Source organism: Manis pentadactyla, chromosome 4 (genome assembly GCF_030020395.1).
Source record: "Manis pentadactyla isolate mManPen7 chromosome 4, mManPen7.hap1, whole genome shotgun sequence".
NCBI classification, from domain to species: Eukaryota; Metazoa; Chordata; class Mammalia; order Pholidota; family Manidae; genus Manis; species Manis pentadactyla.
The window spans coordinates 166,433,033-166,459,411 of NC_080022.1; the positions used below are offsets into that span (position 1 = coordinate 166,433,033).

The 26,379-nt window shown below is 41.4% G+C and overlaps 1 protein-coding gene across 4 annotated transcripts; it reads right to left on the reverse strand.

Annotated features, from left to right (window-relative positions):
* Nucleotides 1-25,475, reverse strand: CALCOCO2 (calcium binding and coiled-coil domain 2). Of its 4 annotated transcripts, none has more exons than XM_057501387.1 (14): nucleotides 25,344-25,475; nucleotides 19,084-19,273; nucleotides 15,124-15,226; nucleotides 14,832-14,965; nucleotides 13,907-14,032; nucleotides 8,939-9,024; nucleotides 8,478-8,547; nucleotides 7,758-7,880; nucleotides 6,930-7,016; nucleotides 5,520-5,678; nucleotides 4,310-4,405; nucleotides 2,645-2,780; nucleotides 1,589-1,617; nucleotides 1-1,020 (listed from the first exon to the last, which is right to left on the reverse strand). In XM_057501387.1, the coding sequence occupies exons 2-14, from the start codon at nucleotides 19,261-19,263 to the stop codon at nucleotides 844-846; spliced, it is 1,506 nt and encodes a 501-aa protein (XP_057357370.1). In that variant the 5' UTR covers nucleotides 19,264-19,273; nucleotides 25,344-25,475; the 3' UTR covers nucleotides 1-843. The 4 variants fall into 4 exon arrangements, with proteins under 4 accessions (XP_057357370.1, XP_057357371.1, XP_036735508.2 ...); XM_057501388.1 differs by lacking the exon at nucleotides 25,344-25,475 and adding an exon at nucleotides 25,197-25,321; XM_036879613.2 differs by lacking the exon at nucleotides 5,520-5,678 and having other exon boundaries at nucleotides 25,344-25,474.
* Between the last annotated feature and the right edge of the window lie 904 nt (nucleotides 25,476-26,379).

Here is a 26,379-nt window from a genome sequence, read left to right on the forward strand (position 1 = left end):
TTTATTTTAAATTGCCAAAGTCCCTGAAGTAGAGGACTCATTTATTTTTAGTCTTAAAGAGATGAACAATAGTTCTCATTATTCTGACTTATCCATATTCAAACTCACCTGCTCAGAAAGTTGCAAACCATAGTTTCTAACAACTCCTACTAACCACTAAGAAAGGACTTACAACAATAAAAGTTACATGCATTGAAAAGATCAAAGAGTAGAAAATGCCAATTAGAGAATAACAGAGAGAAAAAAGGGTTTCTGTAATAGAAATAATATTTCGCCTCACAGTTCAGGAATGAGATGCTTGTGTTGCAAGCTGAGAAACCAAGATGAGAAAACTCCGGTGTCCAAACGGGGTGTCTGGGCTCTCTGCCACGCCGTTTGGTAGCCTAATGCAGTCAGTGGGCCAGAGGTCTGAGGCGGCAATTCTCTATTTCTGGTCCGTCTCCAGCCCCAGGGTTAGGCCTGAGAACTGAGTAACACTACACTCAAGGCCTGCCCTTGAAAGGCAGTGGGACAACTTGGAAAACGAATCACTTAGTACTCAAGTTAGGCCTGTTGTTCCATCCCAGGGTCCTCGTACTGGGGACCCTCAGAAGAATGGGCACCATAGGTGAGAGGCTGACACCACTAGAGTTATTATTTAAAAGGTAGGAACCCACAAGAATGGAACTAACAGCCCTTAACACTATTCTTCAGATAAACAATGTGACTCCAACTTTAGGGTAGCAAGACTAAATCCCTAGTAATCTCAGGTTAGGGAGGATCTTGGGTCATAACTCATAGTAGAAGTTATAGGCTCTATTTTATAAAATCTATGTGCAATAAAGACCCATGAGGCTGGGACACTTATAGAGTGTGACAGAACACATGGTCTTCAAAGATCTGCTTCTCTTTTGCTGGGAAGGTCTTGTAACAAACTGGACAATTCAAACAAAGGGTCTGCACATGCTGCTGCTCCAAGGTGTGATCAAAAATGTCATCAGCAAAGTCTGACTTGCAGGTGGGGCATTTCTTGATGGAAAGCTGAGAGGAATGGCAAAGAGGTGAGTACAAATATAAGCTTAATATTGTATATCAACTATACTTCTATAAAACAAACAACAAAAAACAAATGTAAGCTATATGTGGCAGAGGCCACATCTGATTTTCTACTAAGCCTTCATCACCTGGCATAATGCTTGGCACACTGTAGGTTCTTAAGAAATAGAGGATGAGTGGACAGATTCACATTTGGATATACTCCCTGGGGCTTTCTCTAATCCCAGCTTAATATTGCTGATGCAGTCAAATAACTTCCAGCCTGGAAGGGGCACTGGGCAGACCTTGTTTGGGTAGCTGCCTAGTTCACATCTCCTTCCTAGTCCTGCTACCAAATTCAACTCACAGGTGGAGGCACTGAGCAGAAGGCTGATGGGCGAACTTCTCCCCACCTCAACAGGCTCACTGCACTTTGCGCAGTGACCAAATAGATCCAACTGACTTCTGGAGTTCTCAAAATGAACCAGTCTCCTTACGGTTCTCCCATGAACTGGAGCAGGAATGGACATTTTCAAGGATATGATGTGGGCAATTTAACGAATCAAGTACTTACCAGGCTGGGGGCAGAACTTTCCTGGATACCTGAGGGTAAGAAAAAAGAAGAAAATTGAAAAAATAACATCTCTGGATTCTTCAATTGCATTCTAGCAGCTGTTTTCTGTAAGGGTCATTGTTGCCTTTCTCCCCACTGTCTCTGACTCTTTCTCTCTCATATATACCATATACTTCTGACAGAGGGATCTAGGTCAGTGATATAGGGAAAGAAGGAAAATATAATGAAGCTGTGTATATGTTATATAATCAGGAAAACCCAAAAAACCTATTTTCAGTGTGGGGAAAGTGAAATTTTAATAAAAACAGTAACGATTTAACAAGGCAACAGTGTGTGAATAGAATTTAAGACTGAATCCATGCAGTAATTTTTCAAACAGAATGCTTAAAAATATTTTAAAAGAAAAAAATAAACTTGCACCTTTGTCTGTTGCAAAGATCTGATAATGATTCTTAAGAGAAAGTGACTGCTTTAAACAGTCTCCCCAAAAAAGCAAATGAGACCTCATATCCCTTTTGGAGACAAAAGAGGGAAGTTCCCTGTTTGGCAAGGACATTTGACCCCCAGTCCTCGACTGACAAAACTGGTCTTCATCTCCCTGTCCTGCCCTCCAAACTGTCCAGGGCTCTTTGTGGAGACCACTTCTGTCGCCCTGGGTCAGGCTGTCGGGGTGGCTGCCATCACTGCCCACTCCCGGGCAGCATAACCTGCCTCTTCTGCTTCCATTTCCAAACCTTAATTAGCTTCCTCAGCTTTGTATGTGTATATCTTCTACATAGAGACATTTCTCTGATTTATTTATTTGGAATATAGCCACGGGACTCAATTTGTGTCTGCTGCCTCTAGGCGAATGATCTGATTTGCGTCTTCTAGATTCAGATTTATTTCTCAATTAACACTTCTCGCCTGGCAATCTTTCTATTGAGTCCTCAGCTTCTGCCCAGCAAGCCTTAACAATGAGACTGGTCTTAATTAGCATCTCAGACAAAAAAAAATTTAGTGGGGGAAAGGGATGCAGGCAGGGGCCTTCCAGCTGAAATGGCAAAGTTCTCTTACCAGAATATGGGTTTCCATAGGCAAGTCCTGCGTTTTGTCCTGCACCTCCTTGATTTGAAGTAGGTGTTTGAAATGACAGAGAGTCAAAATCCAGACCCATATAACTCATCAATCTGCTGTTATCCCTCTTCAAAAGCTAAGGATAGAGTATTTACAGACACGTTAAAAGACAACAGCAAAGAATGGCCACACGGAACTGGCTGGGGGACGCACATTACAGGGAGTTCTCAATTAACGATGCGGCACTGGAGAAGCCCAAGAAACGAGGAACTGTAATCCTTTACAGGGGAGGCAGTGGCCTCAACACTTCAAAGATCTGAGTTCATAACCTCTGAACTTAAATATATACCGAATTTTATTTAGATCAATGCGAAAAAGAATTTTAAATCTCGAAGTACCCGCTGAAGGGGGTACAAAAATTGTGTGGATATATGAGGATGGCAGGCCTATATTAAGATGGAAACTGCTGTAGATTGAGAGCAGAATGTTCCTTTTAGTCTTCTTCCTGGAAAAATTTTCATACATACTGTGAATATTCACCTGATACAGGTTTTCCCTTCGTCGTGTTTTATCCCATCAAACTGATACATCAACAGAGAGGGAGAGGGAAGGAGGGAGAGAAGGAATGAGAACAAACTACAAGGGGACAGACAGCATCTCAAGTTCTTAGAAAAAAGAAAAAGTTAATAAATGCCCCTTAACATCTTAAAAGGGCTTTACTGTGGTTCTTAACAGGGCTTCCAAATATTAGATCTTTTCCTTATTTTTGCTAATTGTGTATGTACTCCTTCCCCCACCTCCATGCCTCATCAAACCACCTGAGAAAAATGGGATTTTAAACTCAAGGTACACTTATCTCAGTCAAGAGGATGAGAATGACAGACCTGAAAGAGAACCCAAAGGGCTTCTACAATACTGAAATACACTGGCATAAATAATAGAATCAAACGTAGAAATGATCCCTTTGGGGCATAGCCCAGAAGGGTTACAGAGAGTACAGATGAAGAACGGCTGGAGGTGTGGGTCTAGAAGGAGCAGCCAGACTGCAGAGACTCTAGCTCTTTGATGCCAGTAAGAGCATGAGGATGACTTCAAGGGCAACCACTGTATTTGCTGCCAACATCTTTAATCAGTCAATAATAATTTGTGTTTAACACACAGCAGAAGATATATTGGTCAGATGAATGAATGAACTGATGAATGAACGAATGAATACAGAGCGTTTATTAGCGGCCTACCATGGGTCCAGCACGGGTACAGACCACCACTTCTGCTCCTGTTTTGGCAGCAGAAAAAAAAAGGAAAAAGTTGTGCTGAAGGAAAGGGGTCCCTCAGCTAGTATAAAAGTGATGTAGGATACTATTCCCCAAAGACAATACTTACAATAGCTATGAAGTCAAAAGCAAAAATAATGTTAGATCTTCAAGACTGTTCCTTTCAAGTTGGCTACTGCCATGCCAAACAAGTTTCAGTTATAGAACAAAGAAAGGATTTTGTGGTTGATTTGGAAAAAATGGGATTAAATTTACTCTTTGTTAAAGAGTCACTGTCTCATCCACTGTCCCAGAAAGGCTCTTTTATTTTTTATTTTATCACCACATCTCTAGGTCACCCTGCTCCTTCCTCTTAAAACCTTGGGGTTTTCTAACCTTTTTACACACTTACATCATTTTCTTTTTCCATTTTCTCTTTCTCTTTCTGCAGAGCATTAAATATAATCTTGTTCTCACTCAGCCTTTTTGACAAGTCAAAGTTCTGGTCCTGTCAATAATTAAACAAAATTAGGATTAGGATCACACATTGTAATCTGGATCTAAGGTGGGGATAAAATGAAGACTGCAGAGAATCTGGCTTTCCAAAGTGGTGGGATGGAGGTGGGGGAGAAGGACACTAGGCTGGGAAGCACGGTGGTATGACGGACAGATGCTGACTTCCAGAAAAGTGACTTAACAAAATGCCTGAAAACCTGAGCTGGCATCGAGATGCTGGTTTCCTTTGGTTTAGCTGGGAGTATAAGTGACCAGAGAGAGAAAAACTAAGCTTGGGGAAAGCCTCCAGACTGACTGATCAGAATCAGGGATAAATGGAGCTTGTTTGGCCCCACCCAACCATGAACACAATGCTCTTTGTCTTGAATAAACATCTCACTCCATGCAGCATAAAGCATTCAGGGATAGGTTGGTGTGAATCCCTCTCCTAGTGTGAAGAAGGGCATCTGGACTCAGGTTACACCGAGGAAGCAGGACCCCAGAAGGCATTTATTCAAGGTTACAGATATGAACTATCCAGCGTGATGGGTTCATCTGACTAATTTCATGGGCCCAAAACTTGTAGGCATGTTTCAATGCTTCCCATCTCCTATCTACATACATACACATGCGCGTACCTCACAAAAATGCTTAAGCCAATCCTACTAGTTGTGGTTTGTTTTTTTTTCCCCAAGATTTTTTATTTGAATGCTGGTGCCCAAACTGTTGTGCACTTCTAGCCGACCCTGCGGTATAATTGCGAGAGGGCTACCCGATGACAGTGCTGACTGCGGGCTCCTGGCTCACCATCCCCACTGGCTCTTGCTGGCTCTTCTGGTCCTGCTTCACTTCCTCAAAAGGCAGAAATAAGAAAGGACTATCTTGAGTCTGCACAGAAACCTGCTCAATGGTTACAAAACCCTTCCCTGTAACCCATGGATGGCTGAGCTGGGGGCTAGATTCCGGGTATCCCCAGGCTGGTTTCTGGCCACACACTCCATCCCTCCTCTTTTTGGCAGAAAGATAAATTTCTCTCCTTGACAAGGGTGTACAATCCTCTAGGCTTGGTTTAAGAACCACAAAACTTCACACCCTTTGCTTCCTGGGCCCTTATCTCTGTCACGTACCAGTGCAGCAGCCCTGAGTTGCCTGATGTCTTTGTGGAGACGGTGACACTCTCTGTACTTCTCTAAGCAACAGGCTTTCCCGGCCTCTACCTTTGCCTTTAGGCGTTCCACCTCTTGTACTAACTGCTTCTCCACTGCTCTTCTCTTGTTCCTAGGCTCCTGAAGTATGAGATACATAGTCCTCACAGTTGGTGGCCTTTTGGATGCAGGAGGAATAGTTGCTAGCAGACAGCTGGGGAGCCCCTGGGTCTTGAAAAAGAACCGTGAAACCGAGGAAACCCATGCCTGACCCAAGGAGGTTCAAACCTTTGAATGGTTATAGATTATTTAAAACAATAGTTTCTTCGCTATCTCAGAGTTCATAAACTCAAATGTGCCAATAGGGGCAGCAAGTAATGTAACTGAATGAAGGAGCTGAATGCAGTGAAACAGTTGAAGCCTGCAGCCAAATGGGGGACACCCGGCCCATCTAAAAGGTGCAGCAGCTCTCAGCTCCAGACACTCCTGAGCTTCAGACACTCCTGCTGTGCGGGAATGTGGGCTCAGTGTTGCCGGCACCTCTAGTGTTTCAATAAGCTGGAAATAAAATTTTTTTAAATGGGAAATACTCCTATTTTTAGTTGTTAGTAACCAGTTCAATTTTTTAAGAAACACCATTTAGGCCTAATACATTTTTGGGCTAAACTTAACCTCTGAGCTGATTTTCAAACTCTGTTCTACTCTTAATTATATCATGCTAAAATATACATATCTTATGTATAGTAGGTCCTTAGTAACTGATTGAATAATGATTGAATGAATGAAAGATGCCTATGTGATTTGAGTTATAGTCCCAATAGCTGGATATCCTCCAGATTTCAGGATTTCTCATTCCTTACATCAATTCAGAACATGGGGCTCCTAGATACCTGTTATCACCATAAAGCCTCTTTTCCAACAATGTAATGCAGAAATTATTAGTCAATTAGCTTTCATTGCTATATTACTATAGCTCAGAATAACATGATAATAGCTCATATTATATGAATTATAACAAAATTTGTTTTGATTACTGTAATATTACCTAATTGTAGAGCTTAACTTTATAATCATTAATTTGTCTGCCCCTACAATCTCTCTTTAAGAAGTGGGGAGGGGTATTCTGTGTGATTCTCAGCCCAAGGTTCTATTTACTACCTGTCCTGCAGTTTACCTTTCAATATTCCTTTATCACTCATCACACAATAGAAATCTCACCTCTCCTAAACAGTCTGTAAATACAGATTCTTTGCCCTACGGGGTAGAGCTAAATGTCTAGAGGCAAATGCTGTCCTCATCTGTCTTACTTATCCTTTCCACCACCTGGAAACAGACCCTATTCCCTCCTTTCTTTAGGCTCCCTCCCACATAGCCATCCAAAGACAGACATGCCGTTAACTCCCGCTGCTGCTTCACTGCGGTCGTTTCTTTCTGCTTCATCTCCTTCACTGTCTGCTCGAGCTTCTTCTGGTGCTCTCTCTGCACAAAACCAGATCTCAGGATCACTGCTGGGCACACACACACACACACACACACACACACACACACACACATCACTGCTGGGAACACACACACACACATATACATCACTGCTGGATGGACATACACACACACACACACACACACACACACACACACACACACACACACACACACACACACACACACACACCAACCCCCCCCCACCACACACACAGAGGGAAAGGGCCAACTGAGCTAGTAAGCAAGCAGAAGACAGAGAGGTAAGTTGTCTCCTGTTACTTTCTGAGAAAAGCCATGAGATATCTCATTTCAGCCGGCTTCCTCTGAAATCCTTTCCAGAGCCAGTGATATCCAGGTATATGACAGAGTAAAGAAAGAACAATGTAACTCACAGAACCCAACAATGGACTAACAGTTACCAAAGGGAAAGGGACTGGGGAGGATGGGTGGGAAGGGAGGGATAAGGGGGAAAAAGGGGCATTACAATTAACACACATAATGTATGGGGCACGGGGAAGGCAGTACAACACAGAGAAGACACGTAGTGACTCTATAGCATCTTACTACGCTGATGGACAGTGACTGTAAAGGGGTATGTGGTGGGGACTTGGTAATGGGGGGAGTCTAGTAACCATAATGTTGCTTATGTAATTGTACATTAATGATACAAAAAAAAAAAGAAGAATGTATATAATTTTCTCAAAAATGCCTAAAAGTGTTATTTTCATCCATGGTTACCTGTTCAGTTAAACTGAGAAAGAGCTGGCCATTTTCCTTTTTCAGATGCTCCAACTGCTCTGTCTTATCTTGATCTCCCTGAACAAGCTTCTCCATTTCTTTCTCTTGATTTGACAGCTGTACCTGGAACAAAAATAGTGAATACAACCAAGATATAAAAGAAGGAAAATAAATAGGAAGAATGCTTTTTAATGTACAGTAATGAGATGTGTGTCCCCTAGCAATTCTCAACCGCCAAATATTTCTTAGAATGTCTTCATTTTTCAGCTTGACCTTTACACCCTAAGAATCTAAGACTCAGCTGAGTAAAATTCAACAAACCACTCTTTAAAGCCCCTCTTTAAGGCACAGACGAGAGCAGTTCTGCTGCTACTGACTTTACATTTCAGACTTTTAAGTATGATTTTGCTTGAAAAGCTTTTGTAGCTAAAAGAAAAAAGTTTGAAGACTGTTGGTATAGATGACAGTTCCATCTTAAGAGCTCATGATAAACATAAACTGAACAAATTATTCAGTTTCTTGTGGACTGTGATTATTTAAAAAAAGGGTGTGTGGGGAGTCAAGAATAGAAAACATACACTCTTGAAATTTTAGTCTGATGCTGTGGAAAGGTACACCACTAGGCACTCACTACAATGAAATGCATTTTTCTGGGCCACCAGAGAGGCGTGGCAGCAAGGGTAAGTGATATACTTTGGCTTAAGGTCTGGCATCACCTACCTGAAGCTGATCTACGCTGACTTTCATCTTCTCATTTTCTGAGGACATCTTCTGGTTTTGCTCTTTCAGTCTGTGGAAGTGAAGATGACTATGTGAAAAATATGCTGATTCTAGGTCAAATCCCCCAGGCCTTAAATGACTGAAGGCTGCCTTGGCCCCAAGCCTGCTGTTATTTTAAAAATCCAACAGTCTCTTCTTCAGTTCTGTTTTGGCTTCCGGACCTCTCACTGCAGTATTCAATACTTAACATTAATACTTGAGATCAGGTCATTTCTTGTTAGTATTCTGATACTGATTCTCTAATCTACAATCAAAGAGCTCATGATTCAGAGGGGCAGACCATACCTGTCATTGTTATCATAGGAAGACTGTTTTCTAACAAATCCTAGAAAGCTAAGCTGACCCCCACCCTAAGGGTGTCGATGACGCAGCAGCTCCTCCCATCCAAGAATCACACTCACTGAATCAGCTCTGTCTCCCAGTCCTTCTGTGCTCTGACTTTCTGTTCCAGCTTCTGATTGATGCTCTTTAGGGTTTCTAGCTCCTCCTGTAGATTGAAATGTCAAAGGGACACACCATTTCTAAGACAGTTTCTAGTATTTCAGGCAGCCAACAAATATTTATGGAGCACTCATTGTATGTCAGGCACAGCATGACACAGCACTGAATGAAATATCTAAATAAACGGGTTTCCATATTAAAATGTTCTTAATGTGTTCTTTCCGAATTAAAAATGCATCTGCCTTAATTTCTCTTTCAATGGAACTTATATCTGTCCATTAATTCATCACACCAATGTTGAATGAATGTCTATTACCCACCAGACACTGTTCTGGCACTGCAGACAAAATAAAGTTGCTTTTCTCCTAGAACAGTGCTGTCCAATAAATTTATGAAAGCCACATACATAACTTAAAATTTTTGGTAGCCATGTTAAAAAAGAAGTAGAAAAAAACCAGAAAAAATTAATTTTACTAAAAGCATATCTAATCCAATAGAGCTAAAATACCATTTCAACATGCAAACAATAAAAAGGAAATATTTTACACTTCTTTCATACTAAGTCTCCAAAATCTGATATACATTTTATGCTTACAGCACATCACAATGCACCACATTTCAAGTGTTCAATAGCCACATGTGGCTAGTGGCAGCCACACTGGTCCTAGACATTTGCTTTTTCTTTCCCAATTTCACTCTGCATTGAAGCCAACCTTGTATGTCAATAACAACTCCCTATTTTTAGCTTCAAGATTTAAAAATTTTTATAGTCTTTTCTCAATTCATTTTTTATTTTTAAAATATTGCAGTAAAATGTATGTAACATAAAATTTACCATCTTATCCATTTTTAGGCATACAGTTCAGTGGCACTAAGTACATCTACAATGTTGTGCAGCCACCACCACCTTCCACCCAAAGAACTCTTTTCATCTTGCAGAACTAAGGTCCTGTACTATTTAAACACTAACTCCCCATTCCCTCCACCCCCAACCCACCCCAGCTTCTGGCAACTACCATCCTACTTCCTGTCTCTATGACGTTGACTACTCTAAGGTAATTCATATAAGTAGAATGATATGGTATTGGTCTCTCTGTGTCAGACCCATTTTACCCAGCATAATGTAGTAAAGGTTCATCCATGTTTCAGCATGTGTCAGAACTTCCCTTTTAAAGCTAAACAATATTCCATTGTATGTACATGCCACACCATGTGTATCTGTCTATCTAACCTTGGGTGTACACCCAGACTGCCTCCACCCTTTGGCCTTTGCAAAAAATGTGGTTATGGACATGGGTGTACTGGATCTCTTTGAGAAAGCAGGTATTATTAAATTCTCTTTTTAAAAAGGGAAACTGAGGCTCAGTGATGTAAAGAGATTTCTCCCAGTCATTGAATAGTGAGAGAACAGTCTGTGTGACTCCAAAGTTAAGGTTTCTAACCACCGTATGATCCTGTCTCTAAAAAAACATGGGTTTTTGAAAGACCTATACCCTGAAAACTACAAGACACCCATGAGAGAAATTAAAGACACCAATAAAGGGAAATATATCCCATGCTCATAGATAGGAAGAATTAATTTTGTCAAAATGGCCATCCTGCCCAAAGCAATCTACACATTCAATGCAATCCCTATCAAAATACCAACAGCATTCTTCAACAAACTGGAACAAATAGTTCTAAAATTCATATGGAACCACAAAAGACCCCAAACAGCCAAAGCAATGCTGAGAAGGAAGAATAAAGCTGGGGAGATTACACTCCCCAACTTTAAGCTCTACTACAAAGCCACAGTAATCAAAACAATTTGGTACTGGCACAAGAACAGACCCATAGATCAATGGAACAGCCCAGATATAAACCCACACATACATGGCCAATTAATATACAATAAAGGAGCCGTGTATATAAAATGGGGAAATGACAGCCTCTTCAACAACTTGTGTTGACAAACTGGACAGCTACATGTGAGAGAATGAAACTGGATTATTGTCAATTCCATACACAGAAGTAAACTCGAAATGTATCGCGTTCGCTCCTTGTGGCGGTGACGACAGCAATATGTACACAGACCTGGTTCACTTCAGTTCTTTATTGTTGCTCGGAGGGTCAGGAGAAGGTGAGTGAGAAGAAGCAACAGCCGGAGAGAGCGAGTGAGAGGAAGAATGAGAGGAGAGAGACTCTTTTTCTCTTTCCTGCTTATGCCTTATATAAAGGAAGCTGGCCTATGGTGATCAAGATCATGCGTGACCTTTAAGCTGATTGGTAGCATGCCTTCCGCATGAGTTGAGCATGAGCGCGGAAGCATGGGGCAAGCCTATAGGAGCAACTTCCTTATGCTAATGCCACCAAACCAGGAAGGGTGGCGCCCAGGAAGCGGGCGCCATCTTAGGGCGTTGGTCAGCTACAGTGGAAGGGCGGTGTTCAGCCATAGTGGGATTCAGCCTCGGCCGTAGGCCGGCCCCTACAGAAATGGGTCAAAGACCAGAATGTAAGTCATGAAACCACAAAACTCTTAGAAGAAAACATAGGCAAAAATCTCTTGAATATAAACATGAACAACTTTTTCCTGGACACATCTCCTTGGGCATGAACAAATGGGACTACATCAAACTAAAAAGCTTCTGTACAGCAAAGGACACCATCAGCAGAATAAAAAGGCATTCTACAATATGGGAGAATATCTTTGTAAACAACATATCTGATAAGGGATTAACATTCAAAATACATAAAGAATTCACATGCCTCAACACCCAAAAAGCAAATAACCTGATTAAAAAATGGGCAGAGGATCTGAACAGACACTTCTCCAAAGAAGAAATTCAGATGGCCAACAGGCACATGAAAAGATGCTCCACATCGCTAATTATCAGGGAAATGCAAATTAAAACCACAATGAGGTATCACCTCACACCAGTTAGGATGGCCAACATCCAAAAGACAAGGAACAACAAATGCTGGCAAGGATGCAGAGAAAGGAGAATCCTCCTACACTGCTGGTGGGAATGTAAATTAGTTTAACCATTGTGGAAAGCAATATGGAGGTTCCTCAAAAAACTAAAGATAGAAATACCATTTGACCCAGAAATTCCACTCCTAGGAATTTACCCAAAGAAAACAAGATCCCGGATTCAAAAAGATATATGCACCCCTATGTTTATCACAGCACTATTTACAATAGCCAAGATATGGAAGCAACCTAAGTGTCTATCAGTAGATGAATTGATAAAGAAGATGTGTTACATATACACAATGAATATTATTCAGCCATAAGAAGAAAACAAATCCTACCATTTGCAACAGTGCGGATGGAGCTAGAGGGTATTATGTTGAGTGAAATAAGCCAGGTGGAGAAAGACAAGTATCAAATGATTTCCCTCATTTGTGGAGTATAACAACAAAGCAAAACTGAAGGAACAAAACAGCAGCAGATTCACAGACTCCACGAGACTAGTGGTTACCAAAGAGAAGGGGGTGGGGAGGGAGGGAGAAGGGGATTAAGGGGTATTATGATTAGCACACATAATGTAGGGGGGACATGGGAAAGGCAGTATAGCACAGAGAAGACATGTAGTGACTCTATAGCATCTTACTGTGCTGATGGACAGTGACTGCACTGGGGTGTGTCGGGGGGACTTAATAATATGGGTGAATGTTGTAACCACAGTGTTGCTCATGTGAAACCTTCATAAGATTGTATATCAATGATACCTTAATAAAATAAATAAATAAATAATAAAATAAAATACCTGTGGGGACACACACACACATAAAAAATATGGGTTTTTAAAATAAAAAATATCTTGAGTTCAAATCCCAGCTCATACCAAAGCCATGAACTGACTGTGACACTGAGCAAGTCACTTGACCTCTCTGAGATGGGGGTTGTTGTAGGGATTAAATGGAGCCATGTGCTTAATTATAGTGCCTGGCACATAATAGGTGCTGGATAAATACTGGATTTTGTTATCATTATAGTACCTGGTAGCAAGTATGGAGGAGAGCTAACCCAAGAACTCAAACCTTCTGATTCCTTGGTCAGAACCTGATAGGTAGGCTGTAGAGCTCCTGGCCAGATGTTGGTTCTCGACAGCTGGATTTTGAGTTACACCTCTGCCACCTTTGTTTATTATCTAACTGCCTGGGACAGGCCAGGTCTGCAGCCTGGGCCTGCCATCCACACTTCTATACCAGCCCAGGGCTGAGGATATCACAGGCACTTGTGTGTCAGGAAGGTGTAAAGAACAGAGCACTGTCTGGGAGTCAAGAGACATGAGTCTTAATCCAGTGTGATCACTAACCAGACCTCTTTCCTTCTCCTTGGGGCCTCAGTTTCCTCACCTGTAGATCAAGGGCTTTATAGGTGGTAACTGCCAAAGTCTGTGTGTTCTGAGAACTTCTAAGCTAATGATTTCAGTATAATTACTTTATAGTCTTTAGAGAAAATTCTCTTCTTTGGCTCCTAGCATTATCAATTCTCATTTATCACCTGCTGATTTGAAGGGTGATTCCAAAGTGAAGAGGCAAAGACTGGATAATTTGCAACCTTTCTTTAATACTCTGTTCTCTTTCTTGATGCCCGTATTATAGCTAATCAAAGCAAGCATTTCAAATTATAATAGGCAGTGGGAAGAACCAGTCAGCCTGCTTGGGTCTGAATCCTGGCTCCATCACTGATCAGCTGTATAAAAGATTACTTAACACATCTCTAAGCCTCAGGCTACTCATCTATAAAATTGGGATAATAATAGTACCCATTCCAAAGGTTTGCCATGAAGTTTAAATAAAATAATCCGTAACAACTTTTAACACCATGCCTATTCAAAAGTATTAGTATTAAGGGAGTGCGATCACAAGCAAACAGAAAATGGTGCTGCATAAGAGGCACTGTCTCATACTCCAAGTTCACATTTAACAAGCAGCCATACCTGCTTCTTCTGGAGCTCAGCCTGCAGGTCTGAGTTCTGCTTCTGGAAGCTGATACAGTTGTCCTTTAGCTGCTGGTTTTCTTTGCAAAGCTCCTTGTTGTGCTGCTCAATCTCTTCCACCTCACCCTACAAAAGAGCATTTCACAAGCTTGTTTTTGATCTTTTATACCTGAATGGATATTCAAGTTCCCCTCTAGCAGCAAATTCCAATTGGCAGGGATGGTGAGGGTCTGGTTGATTTCCACTCACTGTAGTGACATCTGTGTACCCCAAATGGGAGCAGCATCTCAGTATATAGGGAAGGAAGTAAGAGAGGTATGTCTGTACAATTGTAGCATTGAGCCTGCCATCACCAAGAAAGAAAGATAAGCAAATGAAGGCCACAAAGAAGTTAGAAGAGAAAATGGCAGAAAAATGTATAGTCTTCTTCTCCTACTAGGCTTAGCTCCTTGAAGCTGGGCACAGTGTTTTAACTGATCCTTGACTGCATCCCTAGTGCCTATCATAATGTGGGATGGAAAGTAGGTGTTCCTGCTAAGTAACTGAGTAAATCGAATATTCATGTCTGACAGACTCTAGGTCAGAACTGAGAGGTACACAGAAGAGTATTTGGTGTGAATCTCCTCAAAGGAGCTTAGAAATTGACTATGGTGGTAAGATGTACAGATGACAAAAATTAAATAACTGGAAAAGTTAAGGGAATAAGTGAATGCCAGTGAGTTACACAAGTTTCAGTGATAGCAGAAATCACATAGATGATTCTTATTACTGTTCCTGAGTCATTACTGATAGAGTAATGCATAAATTTCCCCCAACCCCAGTATCTGTTAGATATTCAATAAAGACTTATTGGCTCAACTTCCACCCTATCCTTGGATTACAACTCTTAATGGCAGGAATGGATTGACATGAGATGTTTACAGACCTGCGTGGTAACAACCAGTATGTCTTCCTCATTTTCGGGACGGAACTGGAAAGGGATACTTGCTCCCCGGACCACACCATCTTGATCCACATAGCAGAACTGGTAATACTCATCATCTTTGGGCAAGTAATAAGCTGAAAACACAACATGATTTTTAACCCAAAATAAGGTCTATTCAGAAAACTAAAAATCTGAAAGTCTTTTACCTGCCTCACAAAGCTCAAGTTCAAGGGAATTAATTAGTCTTGGCTGCTAACCGTCTTCAATACCTTTAATTCAGTATTTTTCTCACCTTTAAATTCGACTTCGTGCTGTTTGGCTGATTCGGTGTTTTCATCAATGGGCAAAGTAACCCACATGAAGGTATAATACTCACGGGTTGTTTTCCATCCCACCTGCAATGACAAGAGGCTCTCATTCAGCATCTGAAAGTGCTCAGGGGAAAATTCTTATTTGGGCTATGTATTCTTAAAAATGCACTTCCTTTTTATTTATGTTGATGAAAATACAATAGAATAAGTTCATTATGACAAGGTCCACCCACCATGGATCAAATCTTGCTTCTGGACTTCTGACAACTATATATGGTAAAATGTCTGATATGACTAAAAACTGACATGTACACAGTCCAAAATACCTGTCAGAGAAGGAAATGAAAACTGGCCACTCAACACCAATGAAGTTGAGTTAAAACACGAGTTCCAAAAATTGTCTCCAAGTCAGACATGGAACTGAGAGGGACTGGGGAAAAGAGTCCTAAGATCATGAACTTTGATCCACTATTTTCTTACTACAGTGTTCCTGGAAGTTCTCAATCAGAAAGCACTTCTTCTCTGATCTGCCCTCTCTATTGGTTTGTCCTTTCCTGGTCCAACTCAGTCTTGTCACCTACCTGACTATACCATATTGCCTTTAAAAAAATGTGTTTTCTGAATAATAAGTGTGTTAGGGGTGGAGAGGCCAGATGGTTCTTAGATTATGAGGCACGAGATAGTAAGTTCAGTACACATAGTTTTCTTTCTTCAGTGTTTTTCTTAATACATGCTTAATGAAGGTTTTTGGTGATAAATATAACAACTATCTGGTAGTCATAAAGGCCTCTTCCAGGTACTGAATGCAGTAAGTCATAAGATATAAGTAAAATATGCCTCAGAACAGAAAGCTGGCTAAGTGGCAAATATCTCACCAGATACGAAAAGGGTAAAAGATGGCTCAGATCGTACCTGGAAGATAAGAACATACCAGAGAATAGAAAGGGAGCCATTGTGTCTTTAAGGGGAGAACACTCAGCAAATGAGAAGCAAAATTACATTTACTGCTGTATTTTGACCCTGCCTGAGCCCAGTGGGAGCAAAAAGAACTAAAAATAAATTCTATTTTTATATATTAAGGAATCAGAGCAGGGTTGAAAAGGCTACACTGAAAGCTCATCAGAACATACTAAGGCATGTTTTAGTGTCTCATTAATACCCCATTGCTGTGTCTCAGAGCCACTGCAGCCTGTGGTGGTACAGAAAGCAGGAATTTTATGGAGTCTTCATTCACATCCCGGAGTTTCTTAATGCACTGTGACCAAAATATCAGCTGAGAAGATCTAAGAATTACTGCCACCTTGGAACAAGGAAACAACTCCTCGCCACCTGCAATTTCTGTCCCTGGCTCCTCCACCTGAGTAGTCTTAGTCCCAGTCTGTCTCTCATGGCATGGTATTTCCCCTCTCTGAAACCTCGGGGACATTTAAGGGTCCAGGTAAAGGAGAGTATGGCGCACAGGATTATATAGTGAAGGAAGGAAAGCCAACGCCCACCACTTTACACTCTATCTTTAACAGTAGCTTCTACCATATAGGGAAGATGTAGCTAATGCAGATGCAAAGACATTTCATGAATGCCTACTAGGTACCAGAAGTACCAGCATTAGAGTGATAAGGAGTAAGACTACAGTGAAAGAACTCTAGGAGAGCTTTAGAACTGAGATATGAAAGACAAAACTTTACAGTCAACTCTAATTCTCTAATTTACCATCTGCTGTTCAAAGGAATGCAGCAGAATAGAGGTTAAAAAGCAGAGGTTTGGGAGACCAGCCAGCTTACCCTTACTCACTGGGATACCTTGAGAAAGTCACCTCTTGAGTATATTCATTTTATTCATCTGTGCACAGAAGATACTACTACTTACCTCAGGGAGCTGCTGTGCTGAGAATTAAATTAGAACACACACACCCCAACGCGAACACGTACACACATGTCATCAAAGACCCAGCACATCATATGATCTCAAAAAGTTTGTGTTCTTTCTTTATTAGTCTTAGATCTTTTAGGCTTCAGGGTAGGTATTCAAATCAATAGCTTTACAAACAATGGACACTAGAGGCCATTCTTTGGGTTAACCATGAGTTCTTTATTGAGGTATGACAACACCTCTGAAATGCGTGAAACATCCCAAATACAGGTGCATCTTTAAAAAAATGTTTTTGACTTTTTTTTTTGGTATCATTAATCTACAATTACATGAGGAACATTATGTTTACTAGGCTCCCCCCTTCACCAAGTCCCCCCCACAAACCCCATTACAGTCACTGTCCATCAGTGTAGTAAGATGCTGTAGAGTCACTACTTGTCTTCTCTGTGTTGCACAGCCCCTCCCTGTGCCTCTCCCCACATTATACATGCTAATCGTAATGCCCCCTTTCTCCACCACCCCCCTTATCCCTCCCTTCCCACCCCTCCTCCCCAGTCCCTTTCCCTTTGGTAACTGTTAGTCCACTCTTGGGTTCTGTGATTCTGCTGCTGTTTTGTTCCTTCTAACTATTTGTTTTTAAAAAGCATAAGATTTTCATTTGGTTTATGAAAAGTCATTCCTGGAAAAAGTTGCTAAGTGCTTGGGGAATACAGTCTCAGAAAAACAGAAATACAACTGTGTTGAAAAAAAAAGTTGCAGATTACATGTCAAAGCCTACTAAGTAATTTTGGAATCCATCCTCTTTTATTGTCTATACCTGCACTGTCCAAGATGATAAACTCTAGTCACATGAGGCTATTTAATCAATGAAAATTAAATAAAATTTAAAATCCAGTTATTCAGTCACACTGCCTACATTCTGAGTACTAGTAGTCACATGTGGCCAGAGGCTACCATACTGGACAGTGAAGGTATAGCTCCATTGTAGAAAGTTCTACTGGACAGTGTTGATTGTATAAAATTTTACTGGATAGCTTGCTACATATGGGGAAGTAAAAAACAACTACCATCTTCTTTCCAAATAAGAAAACCCTCTGGTGTGTCAGTTTTCTGTGTTAGAACTTCTTCTAGCCTAGTGAGTCAATATCCTACAGTCTCAGGAGCTGTCATGATACCTGCCAGTGTCCCTCTGGTTGTCCACTATCTCTACTGCTAAATATCAGCTGCCATCGCTCCATCTATTAGCTTTGCATTCCAATCAAGGAAAAGTATCTCAAAGAAGCATGGGAATAAACACCAGCTCCTCCCTCATAGTGCAGTCAAGAATGATGTTTCATTTCAGGATTAACAATACTGGCAAACAAGCACATTGACATACTGAGGTGTCAAAACAAAGGTCACTGACGTTGGGACTCAGCAGTGTAAATTACTTGAATTTGACCTTTCTCTCCTGTCTCTTGATATAATAGGAAGATTTATCATCATGGTGTGTTTCTGTGTGTGTGTGTGTGATAAGATGTGACAGAAGAGACACAGATGGGGGCAAAAGGGAGGTACAGAGTAAGTTGACTATAATATAAAAGTGCCATTCCCGTACTTGAACTGACAGGGTAATTAGATGCTGGAAGAGGTCACTGCTCATAAACTCATAAAACTTTGTCCTTGGAAATCTTTACAAACAAGCAAGTCACACTTAGTCAGGAACAAACTTCTACTAAGTAAGAGAGTGATGTTTAAAGTCACACAAATTATATAAGGGGCTACCTATCCCAGTCAAGTCATAGATGAATATTTCAAAGAAACATAATTTTTAAAAATTTGCATTTGGTCACTGAAAGCATAATACAACTTGGGGATTGTATGATCTGTCTTTTTAGCTTGCTACTAAAATTAAAATTTGAGTCCCATAGAAATAGGTGTGTGAAGAGGAAATGCTAGGGAAGTTAGTTTAGGATTTTACAACTGGCCAGACAAAATGTACAAAATGCTTATAATATCCAGACAGTCACACACTCAGGTAATGAAGATTTACTTCTAGTTCCCAGTCACTTGGTACTAAATTAACCACTTACTCTAAAGATGCCAATCCAATCCTTTCGACGGGGAATAAAATGCTGGGTGAGGGTATAATGGCATGTGATATCCCCTCCAGGTATGTAGAACTTCTCCACACTGTTAAAGATGACCTGGGAGAAATGACAGTGATCCAGCATGACAGCTGATGTGGGGGGATCTTCTATTATCTCTTCCATGGTGGGGGTCCTGTTATGAGATATGGGAAAGAATAAGGCTCAGAAAGGGTTGTCTGAAATGCTGGAGATTTCTGGGCTCTCATCCAAAGAACATTCTGTTCTAGACAAGTTGGGAAAAGCAAAAGCCTGACAAGTATTTGGATCATACAACTTGCTTTCTGTTTCACTTTGAGCCATTGTGCATTCATAACTTCCTATATTATGAGAATTTTCTAAGAATATCTTTGACCTCTTCATGACAGGCACCCCCATCCTCGCATACCTTATTCTCTGCTTATAGCTAGTTCGTCCCCATCTTCTAAATGCCTTAAAAAGTAAGGCAGCCTAGAGGAAAATAACCTGAACTGGAAATTTAAGACATAGATTCTAGGTTTTTCAGCCCAACAAGTCCTGTGACTTTTGGAATGCCAATTTCTCTAGATTTCAGTTTCTCCATTTAATGGAATTAATTATCAGGCCCTTCTTATATTAAGGCAGGAGCTGGGGATGAAAGAAGATTATTTGACATGTAGTGGTGACAATCATGGTTTCTGAAATCAGAATGGTAGAGTTCAAATTCCAGCTTCACTACCTATTCAATGCATGACCTTGGGCAATTTACTTATCAACTGGACTCTATGCCTGTTTCCTTATCTGTAAAATGGGGCTAGTAACACCTACTTTATTTGTTTTTTGTGAGCATTAATTGAAATCATGTAAATAACTGAAATAATGAAAAGTGTCCAATCTTTAGGTCAGTACTTGCCATAGAGTAGTCACTTCACACCGAGTAGAGACTAGCTGAATGGCAGAATAAACTACTCAGCAGAGAATCGGCACAAAGAAAGGGTGTAACAGATGTTAGTGATTATTACTACTGTGAGGTTTTTGGTATTTTTTCTGGCACAGTCTTTGTCCTCAAAAGGGTCCCAATCCAATTTGGAAGTTAGATGAGTAAACAGAGATGCAACTGGTTAGGAAATGAAGAAAACCTTCAGCAGCGAGTAGAATCCTAGATAAGCCCTCAAGGAAGATTAGAATCATGACAAATAGATTTGGGGGTTAGGAAATTCCAGGTGAATTAAACAGTATACATAAAAGCATAAAAACAGAAAAATGCAGCCCATGTTTGGAGGATAGCAAGCAAGTTTGGCTCCCTGTGTATAAAATGGGGTTAATAACCTTATTTTACCTTTCTAGATCACAGTACAGATAAAATGTGATCAAGGGTGGGAAACTATTTGGGAGGTAAAAACAATATACAAAAGAAACAAGATCTTTTTATTTATTGAGATCTGATACTTCCTGCCCCTCAGAAGTCACAAGTCCTATCTTCTAAATGGCTCCCTGATCTAACATTTAGCGAGTCCATGATTCTCAACCCAGTTTTACTGGGAAATGAAAACGATATTGCAGTCCTGCACAGCAGATGACAAAATAGCTGCACTTATACAAACACTGTATACCACCTTACAAACTGGGGGTTGGGACATGTTAGAAGACTGTATACACATACACACAATGTAAAAAAATAAGTACAATAACCAAAAATATACAGGAGCTTTTCTACCCTGCCCCACCCTACTTACTTCCTGATTTTACTTTGAACTCTAAACAACCAGGCCTCTTCTTCCAGCTCCCCCAGAACTCAGTTTCTCACAAGAGAAGGCTAGGGGGCTTTGGAGCACTGAAATGTCTATTCTTGGGATTAAGCTAAGGAACTAAGAAATGTACTGGCTTTCTGATTTGTGACACAGTTTAACTACATCCTCAACTTCAAACCTCAGCTCAGTTTTTCTAAGGAAGGGAGATGTCACATTCCAGTTTAGGTCAGGACTTGTTCCTCATGGTAAGTGGTTGCCTGTGTGATCTCTTGGATGCTAGGGCAGGGTGGGCTGGGAGGTTCTCAGCTTGCAGGCCCCTATCTTTCCTAGTGGTCTCCAGTCATACTGAGGGCTAGGCCTGGAGTACCATTTATCTGAGCATATAAAATGACTTAATCTGTCCTTTGACTATGGATCATGAAGAACACTCAGGTAAGAGTGACTTCAGGGCGGTCTCTCAATTAATATCATATTCCCTGCTCTGTTCCTTCATAACACTATCACCACTGTATACACAATATTATGTCTAGCCCATAGTAATCGTTAAGTATTCATTGAATAAATGAATGAATAATATGCATGCAACTCATCAAAAAAATGAAGGAAGGGGCTCTGTAGGTAGAGTGGTGTGAGTGACAGTGGGGCTAATTCTTTTATTAGCCTTGCTCTTAATTTGCTGGATACCCCTGGAGAAGCTGCTGTTCCTCAGCTTTCTCTTTTCTAAGATAGGGTGAGGAAATGATCTCCAAGTGCTATGTCAGTTCTCGGTATGGCTGGTTCAGCTGGCATAGCTGGTTCAAGTGGCATGGTGCCAAAAAACAAGAGGCACAAATTTGATTTCCTTAAGGACCCATAATATTCACACTCCATTAAACCCCTTCCACACACTCAAACCCTGGCAAGCTGTTTTGCAAATGGATGCTACTCTAAAAGGCAAGACCAGTCAAGGGTATGGGGCTTGGTACAAGCCTATCTTTCCGTACTAGAAAAACAATCAATCTGTAAGTTAGCTCAACAATGGAACACTGAAGAAAGAACAGCATATATATACAAAATGACCTGGCAGAGCTCATGTTCTGAGGCTTGCCTATGTAGCCAATGGAAACTTTATCTCTTCATGGATCTGAAAACCTAATCACCTTTCTGGAAAAGTCAACAGTCTTGGTTCCTTGCTTACAAAAAAATAAGACACTCCATGAAGTTCCCTATTTCAGAGATCTCATCACCTTCCCAGAAGAACTCAAGGGCACCCAATGGCATGTTAGGTACTTGGAACTCAGTCATTCTTAAAACACTCTCCTCTGCCAAGACTGGGGAAAGGGTTGAGTAGGCAGGCGGAGTGGAGAACAGCAGTGACTTCCCTTCCCTGCTTTGTACCAAAGCTGAGAACAGACGAGGCCATGGAGACCTGGGGTACCACCATGTCAATCTGAACTGGGTCAGTGAGGAGGTACTTCATTTTATCTGTTCCTGGAAGAAAGGTCTCTACTGATTTTTAAGGACAGTGATCCTTAAAGCCTTTCCTTCCTCCCAGTGATAAAAGGGCTCCAACAAGGGCTTTGGGAAATTACCTTTCTGACAAAGCATGACAGGGAGGATGTGGAAGAAAGAATGAGGTAAGCATTAACTTCCCCCTCCTTTAACCACTCTTCCCACTATAGAACCTGTCGTAATTCTGGTAATATCCAAAGAAGTAAGAAACAGAAGAAATATAAGAAGAGAGCAAATGTTAAATTTAGAAACCCAGTGAAGCTACTGAATCAGGAAAAAGCAGTGGGATGAATTAGGCCCCCTAGAAATTGTGGAATGGTATTACATCTAATTCCTTACTCCTAGTCTCAAGTCAAAGACTGGCCATATAAGGAGTGACCAGGGAAAACAAATAGGAATTTTTAAAAACAATCCATTAAGCATGGGAAAATAATGCAAAGATTCCACAAGCTGTCAGAGGCACTTGACTTGGACTCTGACAGAGTGGTTACTTTTTTTTTTTTTTTCAGTTTAGTTTCTGAAAGCATTAGGGTCTTCAGAGAAGGTGGGGAATAATATTTTTAAATGAGTGCCCTGAACTGGCCTCTATTTTCTAAGAAAATCTGACACATTTTCATCTAATGAGCTTTTCGAGCCTAATATACTAGTCCCAGGACTGTTCCACGAGGGCATAGATTCTCTTATGTTCTCCTGAAAAAAGGAACAACAGCCAATTCTACTTCTGCTCTTTCTGATAATTTCTAAGTCTATAGACTACACTAAAATGCTTTTTAGCAGAAAAATTTTAAAACATTGTAACATGTAAAGCTTCCTGGTTCAGATTCTAGCGATGTAAATCTTCAACCAAATCAAGTCACCAATTTTCCTAAAGATTTTTCCTCATGTATGCTGAACCACGAAGAAATAACCTTATTAAAAATGACAAATTCTACCTTAAAAGAATGCCCAGCATTTTTACATTAGCATTATACCAGTGGGCACATTTAAGAGAAATGAAGGCGATAGGTAGTTACTCTGGTTTCATTCGCAGAAGGAAACCAAATGCTTCCACAGCCAAGAGAGAAATGTACATCAATTCTTCATTTGGAATCAGTAAAAACAAAGTAAAAACCAAATTCACATTTAATATAATTCCTTCATCCTTCTGCTTACTTAACTTTCTAAACTATTAGCAATGAGTGAAATGGATGACCTGATTGGAATCCCATTCCTCCGCGGCCTTGGAGGAGATGCTGACACAGTACTGCCCCAAGAGAACATGGACATGGACATGATGGGTGCGCGGAGGGCCCTGACACAGGGCTCAAAAGTAAAGACATGGTCACTGGTCCACAAATTACTGAGCCACTTGCTCTAATTCAAATTTTCCAAGTTCATTCTAGTTCCTTGCCTAAAATCTGAGCACCTTAGAAAAACGTTATACCCCAGAAAGCTTTTAATACAACTCATTACCAACTATTTGGCCGCCCAGCTTGTTCTAAGCAGGCCTTCATCCCACATCCCACACCACCACAGTGCCAGCAGTACCAGGGAAGGACAGTAATAGTTCTGGGACGACAAGCAGGCAAACCAGAAAAAACTGAAAAGTTCAAAGCTGTGTACTAAATCTCCATTTTACTTTACTGAGATTTTACATGTTTTTCTTGAAAGGGGTGACTATGCTAACCTCTGAAGGGACATGGGTTGTGACAGTGTTTGAAATGTAGTGGAAAGGGGATTGGGCAAGGCGCCCAGGGATCTGGGTTCCTGTCTGAGTTCTGCCACGAGATAGCTCTGAGATCTCAGCCAAGTCACACTACCTCCTTTTAGGCCTCAGCTCCTCATCAGTAGAATGCATAGGTCAGGACAAAAAATCTCTAAGAAACTCTACAGCTATAGTGATGATCCTAGATGAAAGAAAAAGGAAGTGAAAAAGTTCATTTTAATTGTCGTTCTTTTCATCTAAGAAAATAAGGAAGCATGGTGTTATATCAATAAGCACAATCAAAATGTTAAATTAGAGTCCTAGATATACTATCTGACTGGAAAGACAATACGACTTGCTGGTGCTAGGCAACTCTTACTACCTTTATCAGGGTCCCTTCCACACCACAGCTGTCATATCTGCTAGAGGGTAGAGTTTCAGGTAGAGGCCCTCTGCAAATATCTCTGAAAGTGAGTCACCTGGATATTCCTTAATTATGTGCTCTACATAAGCAAAGACCGACGGCATGAGAAGTCCTTCGCTTTAAATGGTTTTTGCAACAATGGAGAAGTTACACAGATTCCGTATTTATACTACTCAGCTCCAACCACAGCCACTTGTTGGCTTGCGTCAGGAGCAAAGAACCAAGTGTTAGAAAAAGTTAACATGGCCAGAAGGGGTTGGAAATCACGATATGAGTGGGTAGATTAGCCTCCTAACTAAACTGGCTGTTGCTGGCGTTGGGGAGCGGCTACGGGAGATGAACTGTAAAGAAGCAGGTCACTGCTGTTCTCGGCTGCCTAGACCGCCTTCTCCAATTACAGAAGGCCTCATCTGAAGGAAAGGTCCTCAGGGATCACGCCTACTCACAGACAAGAAAACCGAGGCCCAAGCGAGAGGAAACTTGCCTAGGGTGTCTGGGCAGTGCCCGGCATCAGCCTCGACGCAAATGGCGATGACGTCAAGGGCAGGAATTAAGAACCACCACGACGTCCGCCCGCGGGCAGGAGGCATGACGCCGTGACGTCAAGCCCCTGAGTTCCGTCAGTAGGGCCCCTTCTGCGCGAGCAGCCTCCCACCCGGCCACAAGCACTTAAGACCGGGAGAAAACTGCCCCTCAACCCACCAAGGCCGCGGAAGGAGCTCTAGGGCTCCATGACGCCACTCCCACTTACTGTCACATTAAAAAATGGAAGGGGGTGAAAACCGAAACAGGCTGCACCTCTCTCTGCCTATGGCCTTTTCTCGGGACTGGAAGTCTTAATTTGGGGAATCCGAGGGTCCAACTGCCCAAACTGCCCTCCTTCTCTCCAGGGACTCACCAGGGGCAGCAGCCGGCGACGGCGCAACAGCAACAGGGGAGAGAAGAAGACAGGGGCGGGACTAAAAACCTGAGAGGGTGAGGATCCCGTTTGGCCCCGCCCACACACCCTAATGGCCGGCCAGCCCCGCCCTCACCGCGGTGCGTTCTGGGACTTGTAGTGCTGTGAATGGGTTCCAGGGCTTTTCCCACTCCGGAGCAGCGATCGCACTCCCGCGAGCCTGTTTCTTCCCTTAGAGCGAGTTGTTTACTTAACCTTTATTTTTAATTTTTTTGTTTATTTTTTTGTTTGTTTACTTACCTTTAAAATTTTTTTTATTTCTTTCAGCTCTGAACAAGAAAGGGCCATTGAGAGGTCGTCATTTTTCTCCTGCCCCACGTAACACTTCACTGAGTCTTATAGATAAGACTCCCTTTGACAATTATGCCTCCCACCTGCCCCTAAAGGAGACCCAGCCATCTCCCTGGATGCCCCAGTTTCTGTGTTTCATCCTTCTCTTTGTATAAGGAAATTATTCTTCAGCGTTAACTGTCAAGGTGGCACTCTTCCTAACTGCCATACGTTCAGTAAGACTTCTACTAAGTGAGGTTAGGGAGAATTCCCCACCTTTGATAGCTATCTGATCAGTTTCTGGCCTACCTTCAGCAAGAATCCTGTTAAGTCGGTTTAGCAAGAATTCTTCCCCTATCCTTGATTCTCATCCACTTCTTGTGTTTGGAGTTGAAAAGTCTCTCCTCCCGATTGTAATGTCTCTATTGTAATAGTCTTGGATAAAATCTCTCATTGTTTTAACAAATGGCAGAATAATTCTTTCACATTGCATATGCTATCTATGGAAGTTAAGTACAGATGTGTCCTTCTCCAATGAGTAGCATCTGTCTAAATCTGGAAAGAAACTTTTCTATGCCATCTAACCAAGGAATTTATGCCCTTAAGGCCACTTTAGGTTTCAGGCAGGAGAATGAGCATTCCTAATTCTGCCTTCTCAGAATTAGGACTGGTGGCATTCAACTGAGATGAATGGGTAGTGGGAAAT

Bases quoted from the DNA above. Each gene is read 5' to 3' on its own strand.
- CALCOCO2 (XM_057501387.1), bottom strand. From the start codon at position 19,263: ATGGAAGAGATAATAGAAGATCCCCCCACATCAGCTGTCATGCTGGAT. The intron at 7,881-8,477 runs GTAGGTGATGCC...TTTTTGTTCCAG, and splicing joins TCAGCGTAGATCAGCTTCAG to GTACAGCTGTCAAATCAAGA. The intron at 1,618-2,644 runs GTAAGAGAACTT...TCTTACCCTCAG, and splicing joins CTATGGAAACCCATATTCTG to GTATCCAGGAAAGTTCTGCC.